The sequence below is a fragment of the Podarcis vaucheri genome (genome assembly GCF_965113315.1).
Source record: "Podarcis vaucheri genome assembly, chromosome: 14".
NCBI classification, from domain to species: Eukaryota; Metazoa; Chordata; class Lepidosauria; order Squamata; family Lacertidae; genus Podarcis; species Podarcis vaucheri.
The window spans coordinates 1,232,277-1,256,699 of NC_138752.1; the positions used below are offsets into that span (position 1 = coordinate 1,232,277).

The window sequence follows — 24,423 nt, forward strand, 5'->3', positions numbered from 1 at the left end:
CAAAGTGCAAGTAGATAAATAGGTACCGCTCCGGCGGGAAGGTAAACGGTGTTTCCGTGTGCTGCTCTGGTTCGCCAGAAGCGGCTTACTCATGCTGGCCACATGACCGGGAAGCTGTACGCCGGCTCCCTCAGCCAGTATAGCAAGATGAGCACCCCAACCCCAGAGTCGGCCACGACTGGGGTCCCTTTACCTTTAAGAACGTTCAGAATCTTTAACAAACTGCGGCTCCCAGAATTCTCTGGGGGAAGCCCTGACTGCTTAAAGTGGCATCACAGTGCTTTTGGTGCCTGGTGTGGATGCAGCCAATGTACCTGCTTTCAGAACCGCAAGGGTAGTGCCTCCTGATTCCTAGATGGGCCTTCTTTGGATGTGTTGAAATGACCTGGAAAAGTGGAGCTAAATGCTTCTGGGGCTTTTCCACACGGCGACGGCTTTGCCTTCTACAGCAGCTTGTCCTGGGGGTATATCAGGCCTGCTCAAGCGCAGGACTCCCCCCCCCCCCCGCTTCAGAGGCTCAGCCTTGGCCTATCAAGCCTCACACAGGTTCTTTGGAGAGGATGTGGTCGGCCACTGCGAGAGCCGGATGCTGGAGTCGAGGGGCTGAGCTCTGCTTGCTTGAGCCAAGGCCCTGCAAAACGCCCTTCCTTGTTCCCAGTTCATGTCCTCCAGGTCTGATCCAGTGCACAAGGAGGAAGCAACCCATCCTACATGAGGCCCTCAATCCAGTGATCGCGTATTGCTCTTAGCACAGAAGGTTTCAGACAGAGGATATCCCCAGCCTTACTGGGAGATGCAGGGATTGCGCTTTCTGTGCGAAGAGCAGATGTCTGGCCCTGAGAGGCTGCCTCCCCCTGCCTGGCACCTCACTGCCCTCTGGGTGGGATGAAATTAAGCCTGGCTTCTCAGGAACTCTGAAAGATGAACTGAGTTATAAAAGATGTAGGAACTGGCCTCCGCTCTCACTCAGCACATCCCAAAACACAATGATGAACTTCTTTTAAGGCTAAAGTTTCCATAGGGGAAAACAAAACACCAAACAAAGACTGATGACAGCAAGTGTGTTAGTGTGTGTCAGAGTGGGTGCACATAGGGTGAAGTCAAACCAGTACATCATTTAAAAAGGTATCAAAGCGGTTTACAGTAATATGAACATAAAAGCATACAATACAACCTACAAACAGTTAAAAGCAGACATCAATTAACTATTGTGGAAGGATGTATTTGTAATTCTCTGCATGGGTGTGGAAGAATAAAAAAAGTTTTCAGCAAGCATTTGAAAGTTAGCACAGAAAGCACCTACTGAATCTCTAGTGGCAGAGAGTTCCACAGGACTGGGCCAGTGACACTAAAGGCTCAGTTTTTTGATGTTGTCAAGGGAGCCTCACCAACTTGGGAAATGACCAAAGAAGCTTCTGCAGATGTCCTCAGTGACTGAGCTGGAGTATCAGTCTGCACTCTGTTGGGCTTCCCACTTGCAGCGTCCAGGGAAGAGCTAAACTGTGCCAGGGTTAGCAAGTTCACAAGTGTACACACAGAAACATATATCCAAATTAAATGCACTTCTTCAGTGCCTTGATTTAAATGGTTTTACTCAGAGTATGTCTTCATTTAGGGGCAGGAAAACTCTGGCCCTCTCGATGTTGTTGGAGCCCAGTGTCCATCCGCCTCTGCCAGCATGTCCACTGCTTAGGGACAAGAGGAGTTGGGGTCTAACAGCATTGGGAGGGGAGCAGGTTGCCCCTCCCCGACTTAGTTGGCTATCACTCATATATTTTGTGGGGAGAATTGCCAGTCCCGTATTAGGAGCATCGCCCTCTTTCTAAGAAAAATAAGATATGAATTGATTTGTTCATAAGACAATACTTATGCCTTCAGGAAATCACAGCAACTGACATCAAGGGCAGATCATAACTGTACATTTAATGCACACCCAACAAACAGTTAAGCCATATGATCCCCACCCCAATAATCTTGAGAACTGTCTTTGGTTAAGGGTGCTGGGATTTGTAGCTGTGAGAGGGAAACATGTGACTTTCTCCAAAGAATCCTGGGAACCATAGGTTCCCTCGGCAGCTTTGTGGGCTTTTTAGCACGAGGGCTGCAGAAACGTCACCCTTGGCAAACTACAGTTCCCAGCATTCATTTTGGGGAGGGGTGGGGGGCATGCACGAGAAGTGTGTGAAGCTACAGAATATGCAGTGTTTGGAAATAAAGTAGGACGCTTGTCCCCCAAACCTTTTCAGCTTAGCGGTTGCGCAGAAAAAGGAAAAGAGTGGCTGATGGTTGGAGTTTTGGAAGTTCCCAGGAAGGCAATGAAACGAAAGGAGGGTGAAAACCACGTTTGATGGTCTTAGCAAAGTCAGTGCAAAAGGATATGGGACGCGTGAGGCCCCCGTATTCCTTTTTGTGTTTGCAGAAGCGCGCTGCCTGTTTGGCGACCCAGCGTGGCGACGGAGCCCCAGCAGCCCGACGCCCTCTCCGCAGCCACTAGGGGCAGCAGCGAGCGGAAAGCGCAAAGGACGCCGCCCGGCAAACGGCCTCCTGCCCACCAGGTGGCGGCAGAGAAGCCCCTCTCGGGGCCTGAAAGGACTTCCCCGCCCTCCTCCACGACCTCCTGGCGGCGAGCGGCGCGTCATCGTCTGCGTCACCAGGAGGCGCCGGAAGTGCTGCGGGGAGCCTTGGAGACGGGTTGAACCATCCCTATATCCGTCGAGACAAAGATCTCTGAATTAGAGGCGAGCACTGCGTGGGGGTCGCGCGGGGAGGGCGAGGGAGGGGGCGGCCGTGGGGGGCGGGGTTTACTAGGCCGCGATTCCATAGCAACATCCCTTTCGCCTCCCTCGGGGGCTCCTCTGCAGAGCGAGGAAGGGGGTCTCCCCCCCCCCTCAGGGCGGGCCTCTTGCCCGGGGAGGCGCTGGATGCGGCCGCCCTTGCGCTGCTGCCTCGGGCGCCTTGGGGCAAACTTTGGGCCATTGGCTGGGATGGGAAGCCGAGGGGAAAGGCCTCCCCTTCCGCCACCTCGGGGAGAGGGCGACCTCGGCGGCGGCTCCCTCGGCTGCTATTTTTATATTTCTATGGACTCACCTTTTTTCCATGACAGGAACTCCAGGCGGCTTACAGATAAAATAGAAACAGCTGAAAATAAAGAGGGGTGGGTGGGAAGAGCCATTAAAAAGCAATTAAACAATAAAATTGAAGCTATCTATCTCTCTATCTGATATATGAGAACATACAGATCATTATAGTAAAAACATCACAGCACTAACCTTTTAGGACTTGGAAATAATGACCTAGTGAATTTATGGCAGAGGTGAAATTAGAACATGTAGCTTGTTTTCTTGCTCTCTACATTGTTTATTATTTTATTGCTTTCCTTGTAACTTGATCTTACGCACATTTATTTCTTCACTGGGAATGTTTCTACCTTGGTTTAACTACCCCTTTCCTTCCCCAGACCAATTCTGTGTGTCCTCAGTTTGTATGAAGAAATGACTACGCAAGTAAGTGTATCAGAGCCACAACTTTTAATTTTATGATTTAAAATTTATTACTTTATAACAGGGATATTCCTTTTTCTCCCCTAGTACAGTATTCTCTTCAAGCAAGAACAAGGTGAGGAAATAATCCTACTTTGTGCCTGATTAACAAAAGCTGGCAAATTGAATGTATGAGAAAGGTATAGACTTTTAACATAAGTTATGAATTCCATCTTAACTGTTCAAAGAAAGAAAGAAAAAAAGAATTTATGAAAGAAATGTTCTAGTTGTCGTGATTTCTGATATGTTTGAAATATGAAGACACAAAATTAAGGATCAGAAAAGGGAAAAGTGTGAAAAATGAATCCAATTTGTATCCAGCTGTCATAATTTCTGATACCATAGGGATAGGGTACCTTTGGCCCATCACATGTTCTTGGGCTCCAATTCCCTTCAGTCCAAGTCAGCATGGTCACTGGTCAGAATGATGGGATTTGTAGTCTCTAGGTTGGCGAAGTTATGTACAGTCTTGAGAAGAGACAAACGGGGTGGTGGGAGAGACATCCTAACACTCTTCAAATGGCTTCCTAAATAAAAGCTGGCAAAGGCTTAAACTCTGCTGTTCAAGAGGACATGATTAGATCTAATGGGCTTAAATTGCAGGAGAGTAGATTTTGGTTGTACCATTCTTGAGAACGAGCAGATTGACAATGGAACCAGTTTCCTAGAGCAAAGATAGTGTGTCAGACCTAGTCACTTTGGATATCATCATCAACCTTTATTACAGTCCAGAGACTCAACAAATTGTTACAAGGCAATACACAATTCATACAGCCTACCTCCAAGTTAAACAAGCATTTTGTTCAGAATATAGGGATCATTGGTTCTTGCAACCACCGAAAAAAACTTTGCCACTGCTAATGTTCTAGCATTTGTCCGGTCTTCCAATAGGAACCTGCTATAGTAAGCCTCTGATTTTCCCAGGAAAGGTACCAGCAAGGGTAATATCAGTTCAGCCCTGGCTTGCTCGTATTTTGCACAGTGCAACAAAATATGTTTTATGGAATTGATGTCTTGAGCACACGAGCAAAGTCTGTCCTGGTAGGGAACTCCTCTCAACCTGCCATCCAACACTGCAGAAGGAAAGACGTTTAGTCTGGCTTTGGTGAAAAGCCTTCGATAATTTGGTACTATCAGGTTTTTAATGTAAGATGTTAACTTAAAGACACTTTGGATATGGAGCCAGATTTTCTGTTACTCATCCACCCCTACCCCACCTCACTAGCTGAGTAAAACAAAGGAGAAATATATCTACTTCTAAAATTGTGTCCAGAGTGGACTAATGGACATTAGGGCAGAATTGATACTATCTGTGACACCTTGCTGTTATCCAGTAAAACTTAAGATAACCACAGCTGTTAAACTGCATTCCTTTTTGGAATCATCTTGCATTCATCTTTCAATCAGTTATTTTCTTTCCCAGCACATGATGACGCCATCTGGTCCGTGGCCTGGGGGAAGAATAGAAACGATGGCTCAGAAACAGTCATCTCAGGCTCTTTGGATGACATGGTGAAAGTCTGGAAATGGTGAGTTCCAAAAAAGAAAGAAAGAAAAAGAATTGGTTAAACTGAATTCTCGAGAAGCCAGGAGCATGATGTAAACATGTGCTGGTCTGTTTGGCATCATAGCTAGTTGCTGCTGATATAACTTCTGTTAACTTGTCTAATCCTTTTTCTTTCAGCTCTGATATAATTTGGTTTCCTGTGTATACACGCTGTAGTTCAACACAAATTCAGATTTGATTTTTAAGCTGTGCTTTGATTTACCCAAGCAAGCCTTGCAAAAAATTGTTTTCATTGTGCTGTTAGTAACTTGTGGTTTCGAAAGTGTTGACAGTGGGTTTCAGACAAGGGTGTTTCCTTCCTGGAAATGCCAGGGATTGAATGTGGGATCCTTGCCACTGAGCTAAGGCCTTTCCCATTGACTTTCTTGGGACTTCTATGTGCATAATTATTTCATCTCCTTTTCATGTGGAAGACTGAAATTTGGGGAGGGCAATGGATTGTGAAAACCAAAATTAATATGGAAATGGAAAAATATGCAGAACAAAATTTCAGAATGTGGTGATAGGTGTGCCATATGAAGAAACATGTATTGTTTTTAAATTTTAGTTTCCTTTTATTTTGCAAAGGAACGGAGAGAAGCTGGATCTCAAGTGGACATTAGAAGGTCATCAGCTGGGTGTAGTTTCGGTGGATATTAGTCACACGGGTACCATTGCTGCGTCAAGTTCTTTAGATGCTCACATTCGTATTTGGGATTTAGACACTGGCAAACAGATCAAGTCAATAGATGCTGGACCTGGTAAAGTTCAAAAGTTCTCTGACTACTAAGAATATACGGTTCAAGGGCTGCAAGTGTTCTAATGAGTAGTTAATATTTATTTTTAGCATACTGTTTCTAGTATTTGTGTTATGAAATTTATATGAGAGTTATACATTGCTCTGAACCCTTTGAGAGGAAGGTAATTAATAGGTTATTGATTTATTGTTGATATTTAATTTAAAACATTAACTAAAGCTTTATGTATGTATTTGCTATTTTCATAAAGGAGGACCTTGTGGTGGATTACAAGGTGAACATATCATCATCAAACCTTTTGTTGGCATCACATACAAACATCCATAACATAGCAGTACAGAGTTACCACTTCCCCCGTGGCACAAAACATTTACCAAAAAAAAAGGAGAGGCAGAGCAGACTACTGTCACATCTCTAGGTCTCCAGGGAGATCAGTTGTCTGCAATGTGTTTCAACAACAGAAAGTGTATGACCACTGACTCTGGTTTCTATTTGGGGATGCAGAGTTGCTCTAGGAATTGCTGGTGGAGATCAGCATATAGTTTACATTTAAGAACCATATAAGTAAGAGTTTCCACCAGGTGGTCATCACATGGGCAGATTCTACCTCACTCCACCTTGTCCGAGAACGTTTCTCCAAAGGAGGTTTGATGGGTTTGAGTTGAACCTGGCCAGCGAAAATGCCCTTCTTTCTTGAGGGTTAAACAAAAATTTGAGATAGTTGTGGTTAGTTTCATGTGCCCAAGAAAGTAAAGAGGGGAGCATGTTTTTTGTGCTGCTACTGTTAGATCTGGCTTTCCTTGTCCCACAACCTAGCCTTGGCAGATGGTAGGGACATTGAACGCAGAAGTTCCATTGACAGCCCAAGTTGCTGTACCTTTGTGTTAAACTGTTGTAGCCTGGGGAAAGAAAGGGATCTAGCAACACTTCACTAAGAAGAGGATCTTTATCTGTTGTGAGGCAGATGTTTAACCAGCATAGAATAAATCTCGTCCAGGCAACAGTCTCTACCTTGTGTTGACCTCCCTCTAGACACAAGGCTGCATAGGGTACACAGCGTGGGACAGCAAAAATCTTAAAAAGGAAAGCTGTCTGCACTTGTTCAACCATCTGGGTAAACCCTAGCAGCCAGATTGGAATTCCATAGAGCAATTGAGCTATAATTTTGGTGTTGAAGACCTTAAGGGTCATATGTTCCATAAAAATCTAGTCACAACTAACTGCAATCATATGCATGCTGACTGTAGTTCATTAAACTCTTCAGGACTGACTTCTGAATAACTTGACACAGGATCAGGCTATGGATCCCATAGAAGTCAATGGGGAGTTAGTTAGTAATTTGTTCCATTAGGAAGTAGAGCTCTGCATGTTTGCTCAGATGGTTTGTTCATTGGGACAGTTCCAAGGTGACTGAGCTGGTGATGATTCAGTAAGGGGCCCCAGTTTTAACCTTGTCACTGTGATGAAGTTCACTAGCTGAATTTCAGGTAAGCCACTTCTTCTTAGCTTCTTTTTCTCCATCTTCAGAATGGAGGATAGTAATCCTGACTAGTGATGTGAGGTGAGAATATTCTCCGGAGAATATTATCGAGAATGAGAATACAGTGGTACCTCGGGTTACAGACGCTTCAGGTTAAAGACGCTTCAGGTTACAGACTCTGCTAACCCAGAAATATTACCTTGGGTTAAGAACTTTGCTTCAGGATGAGAACAGAAAGCATGCTGCGGCGGCAGCGGGAGGCCCCATTAGCTAAAGTGGTGCTTCAGGATAAGAACGGACCTCCAGAATGAATTAAGTACTTAACCCAAGGTACCACTGTATTCTCTGCTAGAAAATTCTCTGGAGAATATTCTCCTCAAATTATAAATTTGAATGTAAGAACCAGTTTTACAACCCACATTTAAAAAATCTAGTAAATAGTCAAGCCAGTGTAAGTAATGAATAATGATTTTTTTGATCCAGTTACATTACTGGGCATTGTGTCATTCACCACTGGCAGTTCTGAAATGTGAGCATTTTTTAGTTTTAAAAATGCTATTCATTTAATCTGATGTGCATTTTAATTCGCATGCATTTCAACTACATGTAATAGCCTTTTTTCTATTTTGGTGTGACCTTATTCTTAACAATTCTGTACCCTTGGCCATACAGTGTTATTTTTTTTTACAGAAAGTAGCTTTAATGCTTTATACACTTAAAAGTACCTAGGCTTATACAATTATGTGTAACAGCATGTGAGGTGGCTTTGATTTAAACAGTTGGTGTTTCTATATTTTTATTTAGTGCCAGTACAGTGGTGCCTCACAAGACGAAATTAATCCGTTCCGCGAGTCTCTTCGTCTAGCGATTTTTTTGTCTTGCGAAGCAACCCTATTAGCGGCTTAGCGCTATTAGCGGTTTAGCGGCTATTAAAGGCTTAGCGGATTAGCGGCTAAAAGGCTATTAGCGGCTTAGCGGCTTAGAAAAAGGAGGGGGGGAAGCGGGGGAAAATCGGAACACTCGCAAGACGTTTTCGTCTTGCAAAGCAAGCCCATAGGGAAAATCTTCTTGCGAAGCAGCTCAAAAATGGAAAACCCTTTCGTCTAGCGGGTTTTCCGTCTTGCGAGGCATTCGTCTTGCGGGGCACCACTGTAACTGATTTTTGCAGTGCCATTCAATGGTACAAGGTGCCATTTACCAGGGATTGACATACTGAAATATATTATCATTTTTATATGTATTCATATAGTTTTGTTTATCAAGCTGTGTTTTAGTCACCAAAACAGTTATTAAGTGTTAGAGCTATTAGAAGCACAAGATAGCCTATTACTGAATTTACTTGTATCAAACCTTAACATGCCAATTGGATTTTTTGACTAGTCCTGTAACATTTACAATGCGTGTTCTAATGGAAGAATAAAATATGATTTCACTACTGAGTTTCCTTATATCAAACCTTAACATGACCATTACTGGTGCCATCACCTTAGAATGGTTTAACTTTAATTATAATGAATATTCTATTTTAAATGAAAATTCTCTAATATTCTCATTAATCAAGAATATTCTCCAAAAGATTATTCTCAAGAATTTAGCATCACTAATCCTGACTCACTTTATTGGATTGTTTGTAAGGATTACAAGCTCCATCTGGTATGCAGGCTGAGACCCTACCTGCCTGTGGACTGTCTTGCCAGAGTGGTGCATGCTCTAGTTATCTCCCACTTGGACTACTACAAATGTGCTCTACGTGGGGCTACCTTTGAAGGTGACTCGGAAACTGCAATTAATCCAGAATGCGGCTAGACTGCAGCTAGACTGGTGACTGGGAGTGGCCAACAAGACCACATAACACTGGTCCTGAAAGACCTACATTGGTTCCCAGTCATTTCCGAGCAGAATTCAAAGTGTTGGTGCTGACCTTTAAAGCTCTAAATGGCCTTGGTCCTGTATCCCTGTCTTCTTCTGCCCGGACACTGAGGTCCAGGGCCTTCTGGTGGTTCCCGCCTTGCAAGAAGTGAGGTTATAGGAAATCAGGCAGAGGGCCTTCTTGGTAGTGGCGCCGGCCCTGTGGAACGCCCTCCCAGAGGTGTCAAGAAAGTGAGCAACTACAGTGGTACCTCTAGTTGCGTGCACCTCTGGATACGAATCCTAGGGTTACGCACGTGGCAAACCCAGAAGTATTTTCCCAGGTTTTGCCATGTGCACATGCACAGAGCAGGCACCTCCGGTTGTGAAAACCTCAGGATCCAACTGGAGCTCCGGAACGCATCCTGTCCGCAACTGGAGGTACCACTGTATTTTACTTTTAAAAGGCATCTGAAGGCAGCCGTGTTTAAGGAAGTTTTTAATGTTTAATGCTGTATTGTATTTTTAATATTCAGTTGGGAGCTGCCCAGAGTGACTGGAGAAACCCAGTCAGATGGGCAGGGTATAAATAATAATATTATTTATATTATTATACAGTGGTGCCTCGCAAGACGAAATTAATTTGTTCCGCAAGTTTTTTCTTCTTGCGAGTTTTTCGTCTTGCGAAGCACAGTTTCCCATAGGAATGCATTGAAAATCAATCAATCGCCTTCCCCTCTCTCCCCGGACCCCTTTTGAACCAAGGGGCGGCAACGGGGAGAAGCGATTCTCCCCGCTGCCCCTTCCTTTGCTTTAAAACAGGTCCGGGGACAGAGGGGAAGGCGCACGCGCCTTCCCCTCTGTCCCCGGAGTTTGCGGGGCTGGCAACGGGGAGAAGCGATCTTCTCCCCGCCGCCCCTTGCTTCAAAAGAGGTCCGGGGACAGCGGGGAAGATGCGCTGCGCTTCCCCGCTATCCCCAGAGCTTGCGGGGCAAGCTTCGTTTTGCGAAGCAAGCCCATAGGGAAATGCGTCTTGCGAAGCGGCTAAGAAAACGAAAAACTCCTTCGTCTAGCAAGTTTTTCGTCTTCCGAGGCGTTCGTCTTGCGGGGCACCACTGTATACACCACTGTATAAATAATAATAAGTTGTTGTTGTTAAATAATTAATATAAATCATTTTGAATGATTCAAACCATTACATAGATATCATCTTCAACATCATCACCAGGATATTGAGCACAATAGCATGTGAACGATGATAATGGCTTGCAATGGGATGCACCTTCTAATATCTGCTTTCATGCACAGCTAGTCATACATCAACATTGCTGTGCACTTATAAGGACAGTTCAATTAGTGTTGGATATTTAATCTGGAGTTTAGAGCATTAACTTTTCCCTCCTTCTCCTCTCACAGTGGATGCCTGGTCACTCGCTTTTTCGCCTGACTCCCAGTATGTTGCAACAGGAAGCCACATAGGGAAAGTGAACATTTTTGGTGTCGAGACTGGGAAAAAAGAATATTCCTTGGATACAAGAGGCAAATTCATCCTGAGTATTGCATATGTAAGAATCCTGTCTGTTAATTGGCCTTTGGTGCAATCTCTTTTACTATCTCCACCACTTACTAATTTGTCCTGAATGCCCTGTGTTTTGCTAGCATTTAAAAAGTGGTGCCAAGGGAGAGATGACCAGGCCCCAGACCTCCGCTGTGCTAGGTCATTAATGGTTTCAAAATGCTGATCAATAAGTGCTGCTTAAGAAGATTTTCAAATCCAGCACCTCTTACTCCGTTTTCTTCTTCCCAAGGCTGTGTGTGCAAATCTAAACCAGATAAAATGCTATGCTTTCACACTATATGGGGCCCACAGTAGGAAAAATGTATGGGTGCCCGGAGACATTAAAACACAGGCCCAGATAAATTGAATGTGACAAGAATATAACTGTGTACTTGTCAACAATCAGTGTTTGTTTTTTCATGGGATTTATAGGTGTGTCCCCACTAGCTGATCCTAGAATATGTTCTGGTGGGGAGCCTTTGTCTTGCCAGCCAGTCGTTGCCCACCAAAGGCTCTAAGGTGGCCAAGGCTGTTTCCCCCAATTCCTGATTCAAGGGCTTTGCATGGAACCCCAACTGAAACAGAAGTGGGGGGGACACCTTCCTTTTAACAGCACTTTGTACATTATGTCATTTTGATGACATGTGATTGGCGTATGGGCAGCCCAGTGAGGCTGATCTTGATAAGGATCTGGCCCATACCGCCAAAAAGGTTCACCACCCTTGTGATATAGCCTGAAATCAGCAGTTGGCACATTTTATGCCCCGGACCAATTGGTGCACTTGATTAGGGATTAGGGATCCACCTCTGGGTTTTCTTGCAGGAAAATCAGAGCCTTGTTGAAGTGAGACTGATATCCTCTGGTGGAGTGTAGACCAGTACTGCAAAGCATCTAGTGCTCTGCAGACTTGCCTAATGCTGCCAAACTAGCCCCAAGCAGGATGATTTGTAAGAGACCTGCAATGTCAACCTGCAGCTTGAAGCCTTTCCCATCACTGGATCTTACCCCTTACATGCGCACTTGACCACTTTGATCTGTGGAACTTGCACTTTCACAAAATGCCACATAATGTTCATTCCTCATCTGTTTGGACTCATCCAGTCTATGCTTTGGAGCAACCTTCCTAACATTAACACAGGCAAGCATCTTTTCTGTGCTGTTCTAGATGCTTTCTAAAAACTTTTTATTTCAACTTAGAATCATAGAATCATAGAGTTGGAATAGACCACAAGGGCCATCGAGTCCAACCCCCTGCCAAGCAGGAAACACCATCAGAGCACTCCTGACATATGGTTGCCAAGCCTCTGCTTAAAGACCTCCAAAGTAGGAGACTCCACCACACTCCTTGGCAGCAAATTCCACTGTCGAACAGCTCTTACTGTCAGGAAGTTCTTCCTAATGTTTAGGTGGAATCTTCTTTCTTGTAGTTTGGATCCATTGCTCCGTGTCCGCTTCTCTGGAGCAGCAGAAAACAACCTTTCTCCCTCCTCTATGTGACATCCTTTTATATATTTGAACATGGCTATCATATCACCCCTTAACCTCCTCTTCTCCAGGCTAAACATGCCCAGCTCCCTTAGCCATTCCTCATAAGGCATCGTTTCCAGGCCTTTGACCGTTTTGGTTGCCCTCCTCTGGACACGTTCCAGTTTGTCAGTGTCCTTCTTGAACTGTGGTGCCCAGAACTGGACACAGTACTCCAGGTGTGGTCTGACCAGAGCAGAATACAGTGGCACTATTACTTCCCTTGATCTAGATGCTATACTCCTATTGATGCAGCCCAGAATTGCATTGGCTTTTTTAGCTGCCGCGTCACAATGTTGGCTCATGTCAAGTTTGTGGTCAACCAAGACTCCTAGATCCTTTTCATTTGTACTGCTCTCAAGCCAGGTGTCACCCATCTTGTATTTGTGCCTCTCATTTTTTTTGCCCAAGTGCAATACTTTACATTTCTCCCTGTTAAAGTTCATCTTGTTTGTTTTGGCCCAGTTCTCTAATCTGTCAAGGTCGTTTTGAAGTGTGATCCTGTCCTCTGGGGTGTTAGCCACCCCTCCCAGTTTGGTGTCCTCTGCAAATTTGATCAGGATGCCCTTGAGTCCATCATCCAAGTCGTTGATAAAGATGTTGAAAAAGACCGGGCCCAAGACAGAACCCTGTGGCACCCCACTAGTCACTCTTCTCCAGGATGAAGAGGAACCATTAATGAGCACCCTTTGGGTTCGGTCAGTCAGCCAGTTACAAATCCACTGAGTGGTAGCATAGTCAAGTCCACATTTTACCAGCTTCTTTACAAGAATATCATGGGGCACCTTGTCGAATGCTTGCTGAAATCAAGGTAGGCTACATCCACTGCGTTCCCTTCATCTACCAGGCTTGTAATTCTGTCAAAAAACGAGATCAGGTTAGTCTGACATGACTTATTTTTCAGAAATCCATGCTGACTATTGGTGATCACAGTATTCCTTTCTAGGTGCTCACAGACTGTTTGCTTAATGATCTGCTCCAGACTCTTCCCTGGTATTGATGTCAGACTGACTGGGCGATAATTATTTGGGTCCTCTCTTTCCCCCTTTTTGAAAATAGGGACAACATTTGCCCTCCTCCAGTCTGCCGGGACTTCGCCTGTTCTCCAGGAATTCTCAAAGATGACTGCCAGTGGCTCTGAGATCACATCTGCCAGTTCTTTTAATACTCTTGGATGCAGTTCATCTGGCCCTGGAGACTTGAATACATCTAAACTAGCCAAGTATTCTTGTACTATCTCCTTAGTTATTCTGGGCTGTGTTTCCTCTGCTGAATCATTTGCTCCAAATTCTTCAGGTCGGGCATTGTTTTCTTTATCGGAGAAGACTGAGGCAAAGAAGGCATTGAGGAGTTCAGCCCTTTCTGTGTCCCCTGTTTGCATTTCACCATCTTCTCCTCTGAGTGACCCCACTGTTTCTTTGTTCTTCCTTTTGCTACGAACATACCCATAAAAGCTTTTTTTGTTGCTTTTAACCTCTCTAGCAAGCCTGAGTTCATTCTGTGCTTTAGCTTTTCTGACTTTGTGTCTACATGTTCTGGCTATTTGTTTGAATTCCTCTTTGGTGGTTTCCCCCCTTTTCCATTTTTTGTACACATCCTTTTTTAATCTTAACTCAGTTAAAAGTTCTTTAGATAGCCACCCTGGCTTCTTTAGGCACCTTCCATGTTTCCGTCTCATTGGTATTGCCTGACGTTGTGCTTTTACTATCTCCCTCTTAACAAACTCCCAGCCATCATGAACTCCCTTTCCTTTTAGTATTACTGTCCATGGGATCTCACCCAGCACTTCCCTAAGTTTTATGAAGTCGGCTTTCTTAAAGTCAAGAAATTGAGTCCTAGTATGCTTGGCCGCTCCTTTCCGCTGTATAGTAAACTTCAGAAGAGCATGATCACTCACGCCTAATGATCCTTCCACTTCTACCCCACTAACCAGGTCATCAACATTGGTTAGGACCAGATCTAAAATGGCTGTTCCTCTTGTTGCTTCTCCCACTTTCTGGACAATGAAGTTGTCTGCAAGGCCAGTGAGGAATCTGTTTCACCTTATGCTCTTGGCTGAGTTTGACATCCAACAAATATCTGGGTAATTGAAGTCCCCCATTACTACTATCTCCCTTCCTTTTGCATGCTTGACCATCTGTTCCAGGAAGGCATCATCTATGTCCTCGGTTTGGCTTGGGGATCTATAGTAAACTCCCACAATGAGGTCTCCGTTATTCTTCTCTCCCTTAATTTTGACCCAAATGCTTTCACTTTGGCTTTGAGGTTCTAAATCTTGGATCTCTTCACAGGTATACACATCCCTGACATATAACGCCACTCCTCCTCCTTTCTTGTCTGGTCTGTTTCTCTGAAATAGATTGTATCCCTCCATTATTACATTCCAATCGTGGGACTTATCCCACCAGGTTTCAGTGATGCCTATTATGTCATATTTAGTTTGCTGTACCAAGAGCTCAAGCTCATCTTGTTTATTTCCCATGCTTTGAGCATTAGTGTACAGACATTGAAGTCCATTGATCATTCCCCCGTGTCTCTTATTTAAGGATTTTTTCCTCCCACCACTAGGTCTGCGTGCTGTTTGCTCCATTTGGTCTATGACATTTGGATGATCATCTTCATCAATTGATAGACTCCTACCTTCAGGAGCACTGTCTCCCTCCCCCACATTAGTTAGTTTAAAGCTCTCCTGATGAGGTTTCTGAGATTTTTGGCAAAAACATTTCTCCCAACCGTTGTGAGGTGCAGCCCATCGCTTGCCAGAAGTCCATCTTCAAGAAACTGCAGTCCGTGATCTAAGAATCCAAACCTTTCCTGTTTGTTTACACCATTTGCGAAGCCAGCTGTTCACTTCCACTATTTTCCCCTCTCTCCCAGGGCCACGGCGTTCAACTGGGAGGAGAGATGAGATGACAATTTGTGCATTTAATTGCTTCAATTTCCTGCCCAGAGCCTCGTAGTCTCTTTTGATCTTCTGGAGGCTATTGCTTGCAGTGTCATTGGTTCCCACATGAACCAAGAGGAAGGGGTATTTGTCAGTGGGTTGTATGATTTCTTGCAGTCGTTCAGTTACATCTTGGATCTTAGCCCCGGGGAGACAGCACACCTCCCGAGACATCTTGTCAGGCCCACAGATCACTGCTTCTGTTCCCCTCAGTAGGGAATCCCCTATCACCACTACACGCCTCCTCTTAGGTTTGGTCGGGGTTCTTCCGTGAGCTGTCCATTCCAAGGTCGCCTGCACATTCCCTGAGGACTGACTTTGCTGCTCGTCTTCATATACCTGATCGACTGTAATGAGGGAGAGATCCTCAAATGGAGTCTGTTCTTCGTCTTCCATGCTAGGGGAGAGGACCTCAAAGCGATTGTGTATTTCTAAACAATCAGAGTGAACCCTGGGCCTCCTACTTCTTTGAGTCACGTTTCTCCATATATCTGGCGCCTGTGTTAGTGAACTAGCCTCCTTCTCAGGGGTGTCCCCTGTCTCCTCCTTGGTGGAGACGGTGTTCTCTGTTGCTTCCAAGAAGAGCTCCAGCTCTCTAATTTTTTGGAGCGTAGCTACACGTTCCTCCAGTTGCTGGACTTTGTCTTTTAAGAGGGAAATCAACATACAATTGCTGCAGGTAAAGCTGCCTGCAACCTTTGGCAAGATGGCAAACATTGCGCAGGAACCGCAGGCGACTGCAGCTGTTCCCTCCCCCTCCATCCTGAGAACGTGTCGTTGGGGGTGGCTACAGTGGTCCTCCATCTTAAAAAGCGTGAAGACAGGACAAATAACCCCCCCCCCAAAAAAAACCCTAGGTCTCCCCCAACAAACATTTGAGACTAGCTCCCCTAAATCTAAAAGATGGATCAAACTGCGCCCGCCATAATCAGCCACAAACACACACACAAGAAAACCCTTTTGCTCCTCCTTCAGCCGCTGCCCTGCAAGCTCTGGGGCAGCGGTGGTTGTTTTGATTAGGTGGTCTGTAAATTTCTCTAAATAGAATATGTTTTCCCTTTATGCCTGCTTGCACTTGGGGATGGAGGAAGATAACATTTTTTTAAAAAATAGCAAATTCTTTGTTATTTGCAGAGCCCGGATGGAAAATATCTTGCCAGTGGAGCTATAGATGGAATTATCAATATCTTTGATATTGCGACTGGAAAACTTCTTCACACGTTGGAAGGTAAGGCTTGGAATGCTTGCAGCAGATTGCTCTCCATCTCTGGGAAGTGGTCTGAAGCCTCCAAATATAGAGGCTGTGCTTTGCTTTCTTCACTCGTTTTCAGGTTCCCAGCAGAGCTTCTCCTGCCCATGCTTCCAGAAACAGTTCAGGAAAGGAGCTGGTCAAACAGGGTTGCAGGGGTGGGGGCAGTACAAGATGTGATATCTTCAGGCCTTCATGGATGAAAGTGGGATTCTTTTATATTTCAGGGCACGCTATGCCAATCCGTTCCTTGACATTCTCCCCAGACTCCCAGTTACTTGTCACAGCTTCAGATGATGGCTACATCAAGATTTATGACGTGTAAGTGTTAATCCTTCTCTGTCCAGAGCATGGCAATGTCTCTCAAAACTGATTCGGTGGTAATGTAATGGTAAAATCTTACCTTTTGGAGATAAAAAAGTCAATTTCCCCTTGACTCTTGTACACCTTTCTACCTCCTTGCATCTCCTCTTAACTGCTCCTCAGTTTCCCAAACCAACAGGAAGTTTCCAAACTTGCCAGGATAGCATGTCCTTCAGAGGTTGTTGGGCTCCAATTCCAAGGCCAATGGTCAGGACCGGTGGGAGTTGTAATCCAACAACATCTGGAAGGAACCAGGATGAGGAAGGCTCTCTGAATCACTTACGTCAGTGACAAACTTTGGCTTTCATAGAAAAGAGCAAACAGCCCCAGAAGACAACCCTAATCTAGTGTTAGCAGTTTCTTACAGTGGCCAACGGAGTTAGAAACTCAGATATACAAACTAGGCATCGCATGGCACCTTAAGCCTAGGTTATGGTCACAACAATGGAAAGTCTAGCCACCCCCACCCCCCAGATTACAAAGCTGAAAATGAATTGTGTATATCATCAAGCAGAATCAAATTTAACAGTGGTGGTTCCCCACCTTTTTGCTGCTGTTTTGATTCCTTTGCGTTATTCCAGGTGTCTTTTGTGGCCTTTTGAACAATGGAAGCAATTAACCATTCTAAAAAGAAAGCATCAAAAATAAAATGAGCACCCCAGACCATACCTTTGTGTTTTGGGCAAATAAATCCAGAGTAACTACCATTTCCTGATTCTGTTCTAACCAACAACACCACTTATTACAGCCTACGCAACTGATGGCAGAGAGGCCCAATGCATGCGTGTGCATGTATTGCTTGCTAGCTTTTTAATCCAATGAATTCACAAGTTAGTTTACAATTGAGACAAACAATTATAAGTGAGCCAGAACATCATCAGAAAAACTACCAAATAAAACAAGTATCAATAGAATCGATATGGAAGCGGGCCATTCTTCAGATTGTTAGATGGCAATGGCAAGGAAATCTGCATGCTTCCCATGGCTTCCTCCACTAAAGAAAGGCTGTGTTAAATTTTCACCTACAAAGCTGGCCAGGCCAAATTTAGGGTGCAGAAAAGGCAAAAAGAAAGAAAGAAAAACAAAATAGGCCATCACCATGATAGGGTAGGTTTGGTGGCCTAGATTTGAAAGAAAATGGGAAGGATCTTACAAGAGTTGGGGAGATGAGGGGGAAAAGGGGGCCATTGCATTTTAAGATAAAGGAGGAAGGAAGGAGGAGAGCAGAATGGAGCCTGCAGAGACAGGATTCAAACACAGAACACTGTCCCTCTAGAAGGGGTCTAGGTGGTCAGAAGGGAAGAAATGGGGGAAATATCCAGACAATGAAAAGGAGAATGATCCGGTGGGGCAGGGGGAGGAAGAGGTCATGAGAAAGCTGGGATTCCTCCCCAAAGGCAGAAACGGTGGGGTGGTGAGTGGGCAAGATAAACTGCAGGAGGCAGTAGAGTGAACATGGTATACTTTAAAACATACACAACCCCTAGCCGGCCAGGCAGCACTGACCCTGGAGGAGACGTTACCTTCATATGTTCACTCCAGCCTTAACAGTCACACACAGTCGCACACGGCTTCAGCCATTCAAGCACAGGCAACCCATGCACGTTTTACTTTGGAAGAAGCCCCATGGAGTTCTGTTGCAAGTAGAAGACAAACACCAGATCAGGGATGGAAACAACCCTTTTCTCCAAATGGCACACACATGCATACCTCTTCTCCCTCCCTCCCTCTGCTGTCAGAGAGATCTCAACCTCCGTCCCTCCTCCCACAGTGGTGGCTCCTTCCCTCCCAGCACTCAGACAGGCTCTCTGAAGTGCAGATTTAATCCTGAATAAAAGCCTCCCCTATGGCACCCTCCCACCCTTGCTTATTCTTTCTCAGCCTCCTGTGTCTGGTGGAGAAACACACTCAAATGCAGCTGAGCAGCAGAGACACACCAGCAGCAGGCAGCCGCCTTCTCTCTAGAGAGCCAGTATGGTGTAGTGGTTAAGAGCAGTAGGCTTGTAATCTGGGGAACCGGGTTCGCATCTCCGCTCCTCCACATGCAGCTGCTGGATGACCTTGGGCCAGTCACACTTCATTGAAGTCTCTCAGCCCCACTCACCTCACAGAGTGTTTGTTGTGGGGGAGGAAGGGAAAGGAGAATGTTAGCTGATTTGAGACTCCTTGGGGTAGTAATAAACCAGGATATCAAATCCAAACTCCTTCTCTTCTTCTTCTTTCTCATGTCTTTCTAATGTAGGGTGGCATTAGCATTCACGTGTGCAAGTAGATCCAAGTGGCAGCCAGCAACAGGCAACAGCCTCTTAGAAGCGCCAGCAATTTAAATTAGTTGCAATACACGGCGACAAGACATAAAAAATTCCTCACAATCAGCCCATTCTCTGTTACAGGAGGTGCCTGGTGCCCAGTTAGTTTCAAACACTGATGGCCACCCAGATGCCTTTGGGTATCCTGCAAGAGCGGCCTTCTATGTCTGAATCATAGAATCATAGAGTTGGAAGAGACCACAAGGGCCATCGAGTCCAACCCCCTGCCAAGCAGGAAACACCATCAGAGCACTCCTGACATATGGTTGTCAAGCCTCTGCTTAAAGACCTCCAAAGTAGGAGACTCCACCACACTCCTTGGCAGCAAATTCCACTGTCAAACAGCTCTTACTGTCAGGAAGTTCTTCCTAATGTTTAGGCGGAATCTTCTTTCTTGTAATGTGGAAGTTCTATTTTGTTGACATGTCTAATAGCTACAAAAAACCTCTTTTTCCTTGGATTTTTGTTCCCACCCGGCCATCAGCCCCTAGGAAGCTGCCTTTATACCAGGTGGTATTGGTTCATCGAGCCCATTTCCCCCCTGGATCACCATAAAAATATTTACCTTCATCCATTTGGCTTCTGCAAAGAAGCATCTTTTGATGTTGTTTGCCCTTTTCCTTTGGAAGATGAAGGTTGTAATTAATGTGACTGATAAAGGCAGCCTTCCCCAGCCTCTGGCCCTCCAGCGGCTGCTGAACCCCATCTCCCCTAAGCCCCAGGCTGCATGGCAACCAGTTGGAGATGATGGGGGTTGGAGCGCACCAGGTTGGGGAAGGTGGAATTAAGGGAGAAGTCATATCCTGCTAAGTGATGATGTTGGTTGTGTTTCCATGAAGTGTGAACCCTTTCACATGGCAGGAAATATGGGATGCAGTCTGGCACATACGTTTTATTCTTTTGGAATGCTAATCTCTTGGACCTTGAATGAAGAATGTGGTAAAACGGACCCATCACTCCCAGGTAGCTGAGAATTGCAAGGAGGATTCATGAGAAGCAACCGTTTTGTCACACTTGTCCACAAGTGCGCCAGCTTTTCATTGAGAATCCTCTGATAAACATCTGAAGAAACTCAGAAGTTCCCTGGAATATTATTTTGAAGAGCCTGTTGTTAGGGTGTATTTCTAAACTGGAGCCTGTTTTTGAATTCTGCAGGCAGCATGCGAACCTGGCAGGCACCCTGAGCGGCCACGCATCTTGGGTGCTAAATGTCGCGTTTTGTCCTGACGACACCCATTTCGTTTCTAGGTATGTAGAATGTTGACATGGCCTGATTTGGTTGGGTTATGCGTTACATGTTCATCTTGCACTTTCTTCATGGAACTCTAGAAAGGAGTATGTCACTGGTGGGTTCATTGTTGAGCAGCACTTAGCCTAATTTCATGTGGGTAGCAAGGAGAGGGGGATATGGAGGGGAAAGGAGGTGGTGCAGAGAGAGAGAGAGAGAGAGAGAGAGAGAGAGAGAGAGAGAAGTGGTGACCCACACTGGGCTTTGACCTTTCCACGCCTGTAGCTTGTATGTGGCCTCCAGCAGAGGGAATGGTTGCCTGCTGCAGGCCTATGCTGGGTTTACTCTCTTCTGCCTCCCCCCAAGCCATTCTTTTTAAATCACTAATTTTATAAGGGGCAAGACTACAAACACATAACACATGAGAGGAATCCCCAGAATTACAAGAGAGGTAAGTAGAGCAGCCTTGTAAAGCAGTCTAGGCTGAGATAGACTCTGGTCCCTCGTCATCTGGTGAACTTCAAGGCTCACTGTGGATTTGAACTTGCCCCCTGAACCTATGACATTACAGCATCACCGTTCATTTATGTGGATGGGATGTGGAGAGGAAGGCCTGTTTATAAATGGAGCTTCATAGAGTAACATTCACATAGTTGTAAATCTGAGTGCATGATTTTCTTAATTGGGCAGAACTAAGAATTAGCAGCCTTATTTTCAAAAGGTGCCAAGTAACTGTAGGATTGTATTCAACTAACTTATACTCAGATAGACTCCTTAAAAATTATGGACCTAAGTCATGGCCAGTTAATTACAATCATAGGTCTACTATTGAGTAAAAGTTAGTTGAATACAACCTATGCAACTGCTTCCCCTATTTCTAAGATGAGTTTTTCACAAATGAATATACTGTATTGGGGGGGGGGGGTTGCCCAGAGTTGTTCAGCTTTTTTGGGGCGGGGGGTTGCCAACAATCGCTCCCCCGCCTGACCAACACTCCCAATTGCCAGCAGCCACCAATCACCCACCCAATCACCACTGAGTTTCCTACTCGCACCTGCAACCAATTGCCCATCCCCCCCTGCCCTATCCATGTTTAAGACGACCCACTAAAAAAACATCATCTACACGGAAAAATATGTGTTGATGTTAAAAGAAGTCTGATTAAGAGTGTATTGGGATAAATGACAAAGAATTCCTAAGGAAAAATTCTCAAATGGGGTCTGCTGCCCAGAGAAACGTGTATGAGGCATTCCGTTTCTTTACCTTGCTGATCTTGCTCTACTGAGTGTGGGTTTGCTCTACTCCGCTGCAATGTACTTCCGTGTGTGGCTTTCCCCATAAACAGCAAGGTGTTAGCAGCATGCCTAAGCTCTTGCCCTTGTTCTCCTGGGTTGGTTTGTGTGAGTGGAAGATAACTGTTGGTGTCATCTTCAAGCATGGCAAAATGAGGGGCATCTATTGCAGGGGTATGAGCCGTGCAGAATTTTTCTGACAGCTGCATTGAGCCACACTTGTCTTGCTGGGTTGTGCAGGACAAAGGAATTGCCTTACGCTGACTCACACCATTGATCTATCTTAGCTTAGGGTTCACTACACTGACTGGCAGCCCTTTCTGCAAGTGCTGGGGACTGAAGTCAGATGCCGTACCACTGAGCAAGGTTCTGCATTAGACACAGTTGCAAGCTGTGGGCTCACTTTCTTGCATGTTGTTTGGATAGCTGCTGGTCATCAAGTGTACAGTGAGTGGAATGTGTGAACTGTGTATTGCTGTGGTGAAGGAACATTGATGCCTGAACTTTCAGCTCCCTTGTTGGGTCAGGCCAGTGAGTTCTGCAAGTTTGGTCTCGGTTGGAAACTAAATGCACTGCAGTCTTTAATCTTGTATTGCTAAGGTCAGTTAGTTACTCTTTACTCATCTGCTTAGTTTTTGTGGTGCTGTAGTGTAAATCACCGAGCCTTGGGCTTGCCGATCGGAAGGTCGGCAGTTCAAATCCCCACAACAGGGTGAGCTCCCGTTGCTCAGTCCCTGCTCCTGCCAACCTAGCAGTTCGAAAGCACGTCAAAGTGCAAGTAGATGAATAGGCACTGCTCCGGTGGGAAGGTAAACAGTGTTTCTGTGCACGGCTTTGGTTTCACCAGAAGTGACTTAGTCATGCTGGCCACATGACCTGGAAAAACTGTCTGCGGACAAATCTCGGCTCCCTCGGCCAGTAAAGCGAGATGAGTGCCACAACCCCAGAGTCATTCGCAACTGGACTTAACTGTCAGGGGTCCTTTATCTTTATGTAGCATGGCAGCATCTGCTTTGTGCTGTCTAGCACAACACATGGACTGAACATTATGCATGGCAAATAAACACTTAGGGAAACAAAAACAATTCTAATGCCAGTCTTCAGATTTTCTGCAGAGTCCCTGCTCCAAGCATCTTCTTTAGTATGCTACACTCTTAAAAGAGGACCTTTTCTGCGTCCGCTCAAGGGACACGTCTGGTGCCAACACTGGCACAGGGGAAGACCTTTTTGCCCAGACAATTCAGATGGTGGTTTTGTTTTTGCTTGCTCTGTTCTGCTTTTCTTTGGGGTTGGAGGTGTTAGTCACACTTTTGTACACCAGGCCTGGAACTTTTCAAGGAAATATCCTAAATAAACATGACAAAATAGTTAGTACCGTGGCTTCAGGATAGATGAAGTGAGAGATGTGACTTGCAATTTTTTAATTCCCCAAAGAGGGAAGGGCGAGCTCAGGGTTGGGGGCTCACACCAGTGGACTGCACAAATGGTGATGATTTCAGGAAGCAGAGGTGGGTTGGTATTAACAGGGAACAAAATTGTTGATCATTGTTCTTTTCCAGTTCATCAGACAAAACTGTGAAAGTGTGGGATGTACCTTCCAAGACCTGTGCTCATACCTTCTTTGATCATCAAGATCAGGTATATAGAACTTTGTGGCTGCATAGAACTAGTCTTGAGACGTTCCAAAATTTGAAGGGTTACTTCCTGCTATATTTGTGGAGTTTTCTTACAAAAGTAGTATATAAATTTTGTTCCATAAAATAAATGTGAAGTGTGTCGAATTAATTGTCTATTAGTGCTGTCTACTGAGTTCTCTTAACACCTGAAACTGAAGATTTCCACCCACCCACCCCCAAATAAAACTGGCATTTTAATTCAAGATGCTTGAACCACTCAGCTTGCCTCTGTGCAAAGTGCTGGTAACAGGGGTGTGAGAGACTGAAAGTACAATCCCATTGGCCTGCCTTTTTAGCAGAATGAGTGTGCTTTTGCTGGCAAAGGGGCCATAGCTTGGTGGCAGTATATGCCTGGCATGCAAAGAATGCAGGCCCAATGCTTGGCATCTCCACATCAAGAAGCAAGCGACGGGTAAGCTCTGCCTCAGACTATGAGTTGCTGCTACTCAATATGAGGCAGCTTCTTGTGTTTCAGTTTTACGATTGTCACTGTTTGACTCCTATCAGCCACAGTCAGGCACAGTGGAGTTGCAGCCCAACATCTGAGGGCCCATTGGGTTGGTTTTCTCTTGTGCAGTGGGCGGTACACAGCATATATAAATTACCTTTAAAGAAAAGGACTTGTGATCATTATAATTTTTTAAATGTCTGTTATAAGCTATTGCCTAACTCTATGCAATCAATCTTAACAGATTTTTGGTTTGTTCACAGGTCTGGGGAGTGCAATACAACGGAAATGGTTCTAAAATTGTATCAGTTGGTGATGATCAAGAAATCCATATTTATGACTGTCCAATTTAAATGTACCTAAATCAATTTGGGTTCCTTTTGAAAGCTGTGGAACTTTCAAAAGGTGTCAAGAAAACCTTTAGATTTTGACAAATGCAAATAATCAATATATATCTAAGTTTGCATGATTTTTGCTATTTATGTTTATAAATGTATTTGTTACTTTAAATTACTTAATTTGCCAACTGGGCTACTGGAGTATCATTTCCCCTATTGGCCTTTTTTCCTGTTTTTGGGGTGGCAGTGCTTGTCATGGGCGGCACAGGTGTGACTACAAACAAGAACAAAGGCTGTGCAGGTGCTCAGGGGAGCCCAGCAA

At 45.0% G+C, this 24,423-nt stretch overlaps 1 protein-coding gene across 4 annotated transcripts; it reads left to right on the forward strand.

The window, feature by feature from the left end:
- Positions 1-2,539: 2,539 nt before the first annotated feature.
- SKIC8 (SKI8 subunit of superkiller complex) lies at positions 2,540-24,289 on the forward strand. Of its 4 annotated transcripts, none has more exons than XM_082198146.1 (11): positions 2,540-2,738; positions 3,458-3,503; positions 3,593-3,679; positions 4,963-5,068; positions 5,674-5,846; positions 10,588-10,736; positions 16,333-16,426; positions 16,675-16,768; positions 20,275-20,367; positions 23,199-23,277; positions 24,027-24,289. In XM_082198146.1, exons 3-11 carry the CDS (start codon positions 3,667-3,669, stop codon positions 24,114-24,116), a joined length of 891 nt encoding a protein of 296 aa, XP_082054272.1. In that variant the 5' UTR covers positions 2,540-2,738; positions 3,458-3,503; positions 3,593-3,666; the 3' UTR covers positions 24,117-24,289. The 4 variants fall into 4 exon arrangements, with proteins under 4 accessions (XP_082054272.1, XP_082054273.1, XP_082054270.1 ...); XM_082198147.1 differs by having other exon boundaries at positions 2,545-2,738; positions 3,593-3,615; XM_082198144.1 differs by having other exon boundaries at positions 2,548-2,738; positions 3,588-3,615.
- Positions 24,290-24,423: the final 134 nt, after the last annotated feature.

Excerpts from the sequence above, each read along its gene's own strand:
- SKIC8 (XM_082198144.1), top strand. Across the intron at positions 10,737-16,332 it reads TCATCCTGAGTATTGCATAT|AGCCCGGATGGAAAATATCT; the intron begins GTAAGAATCCTG and ends TGTTATTTGCAG. Across the intron at positions 20,368-23,198 it reads GACACCCATTTCGTTTCTAG|TTCATCAGACAAAACTGTGA; the intron begins GTATGTAGAATG and ends GTTCTTTTCCAG.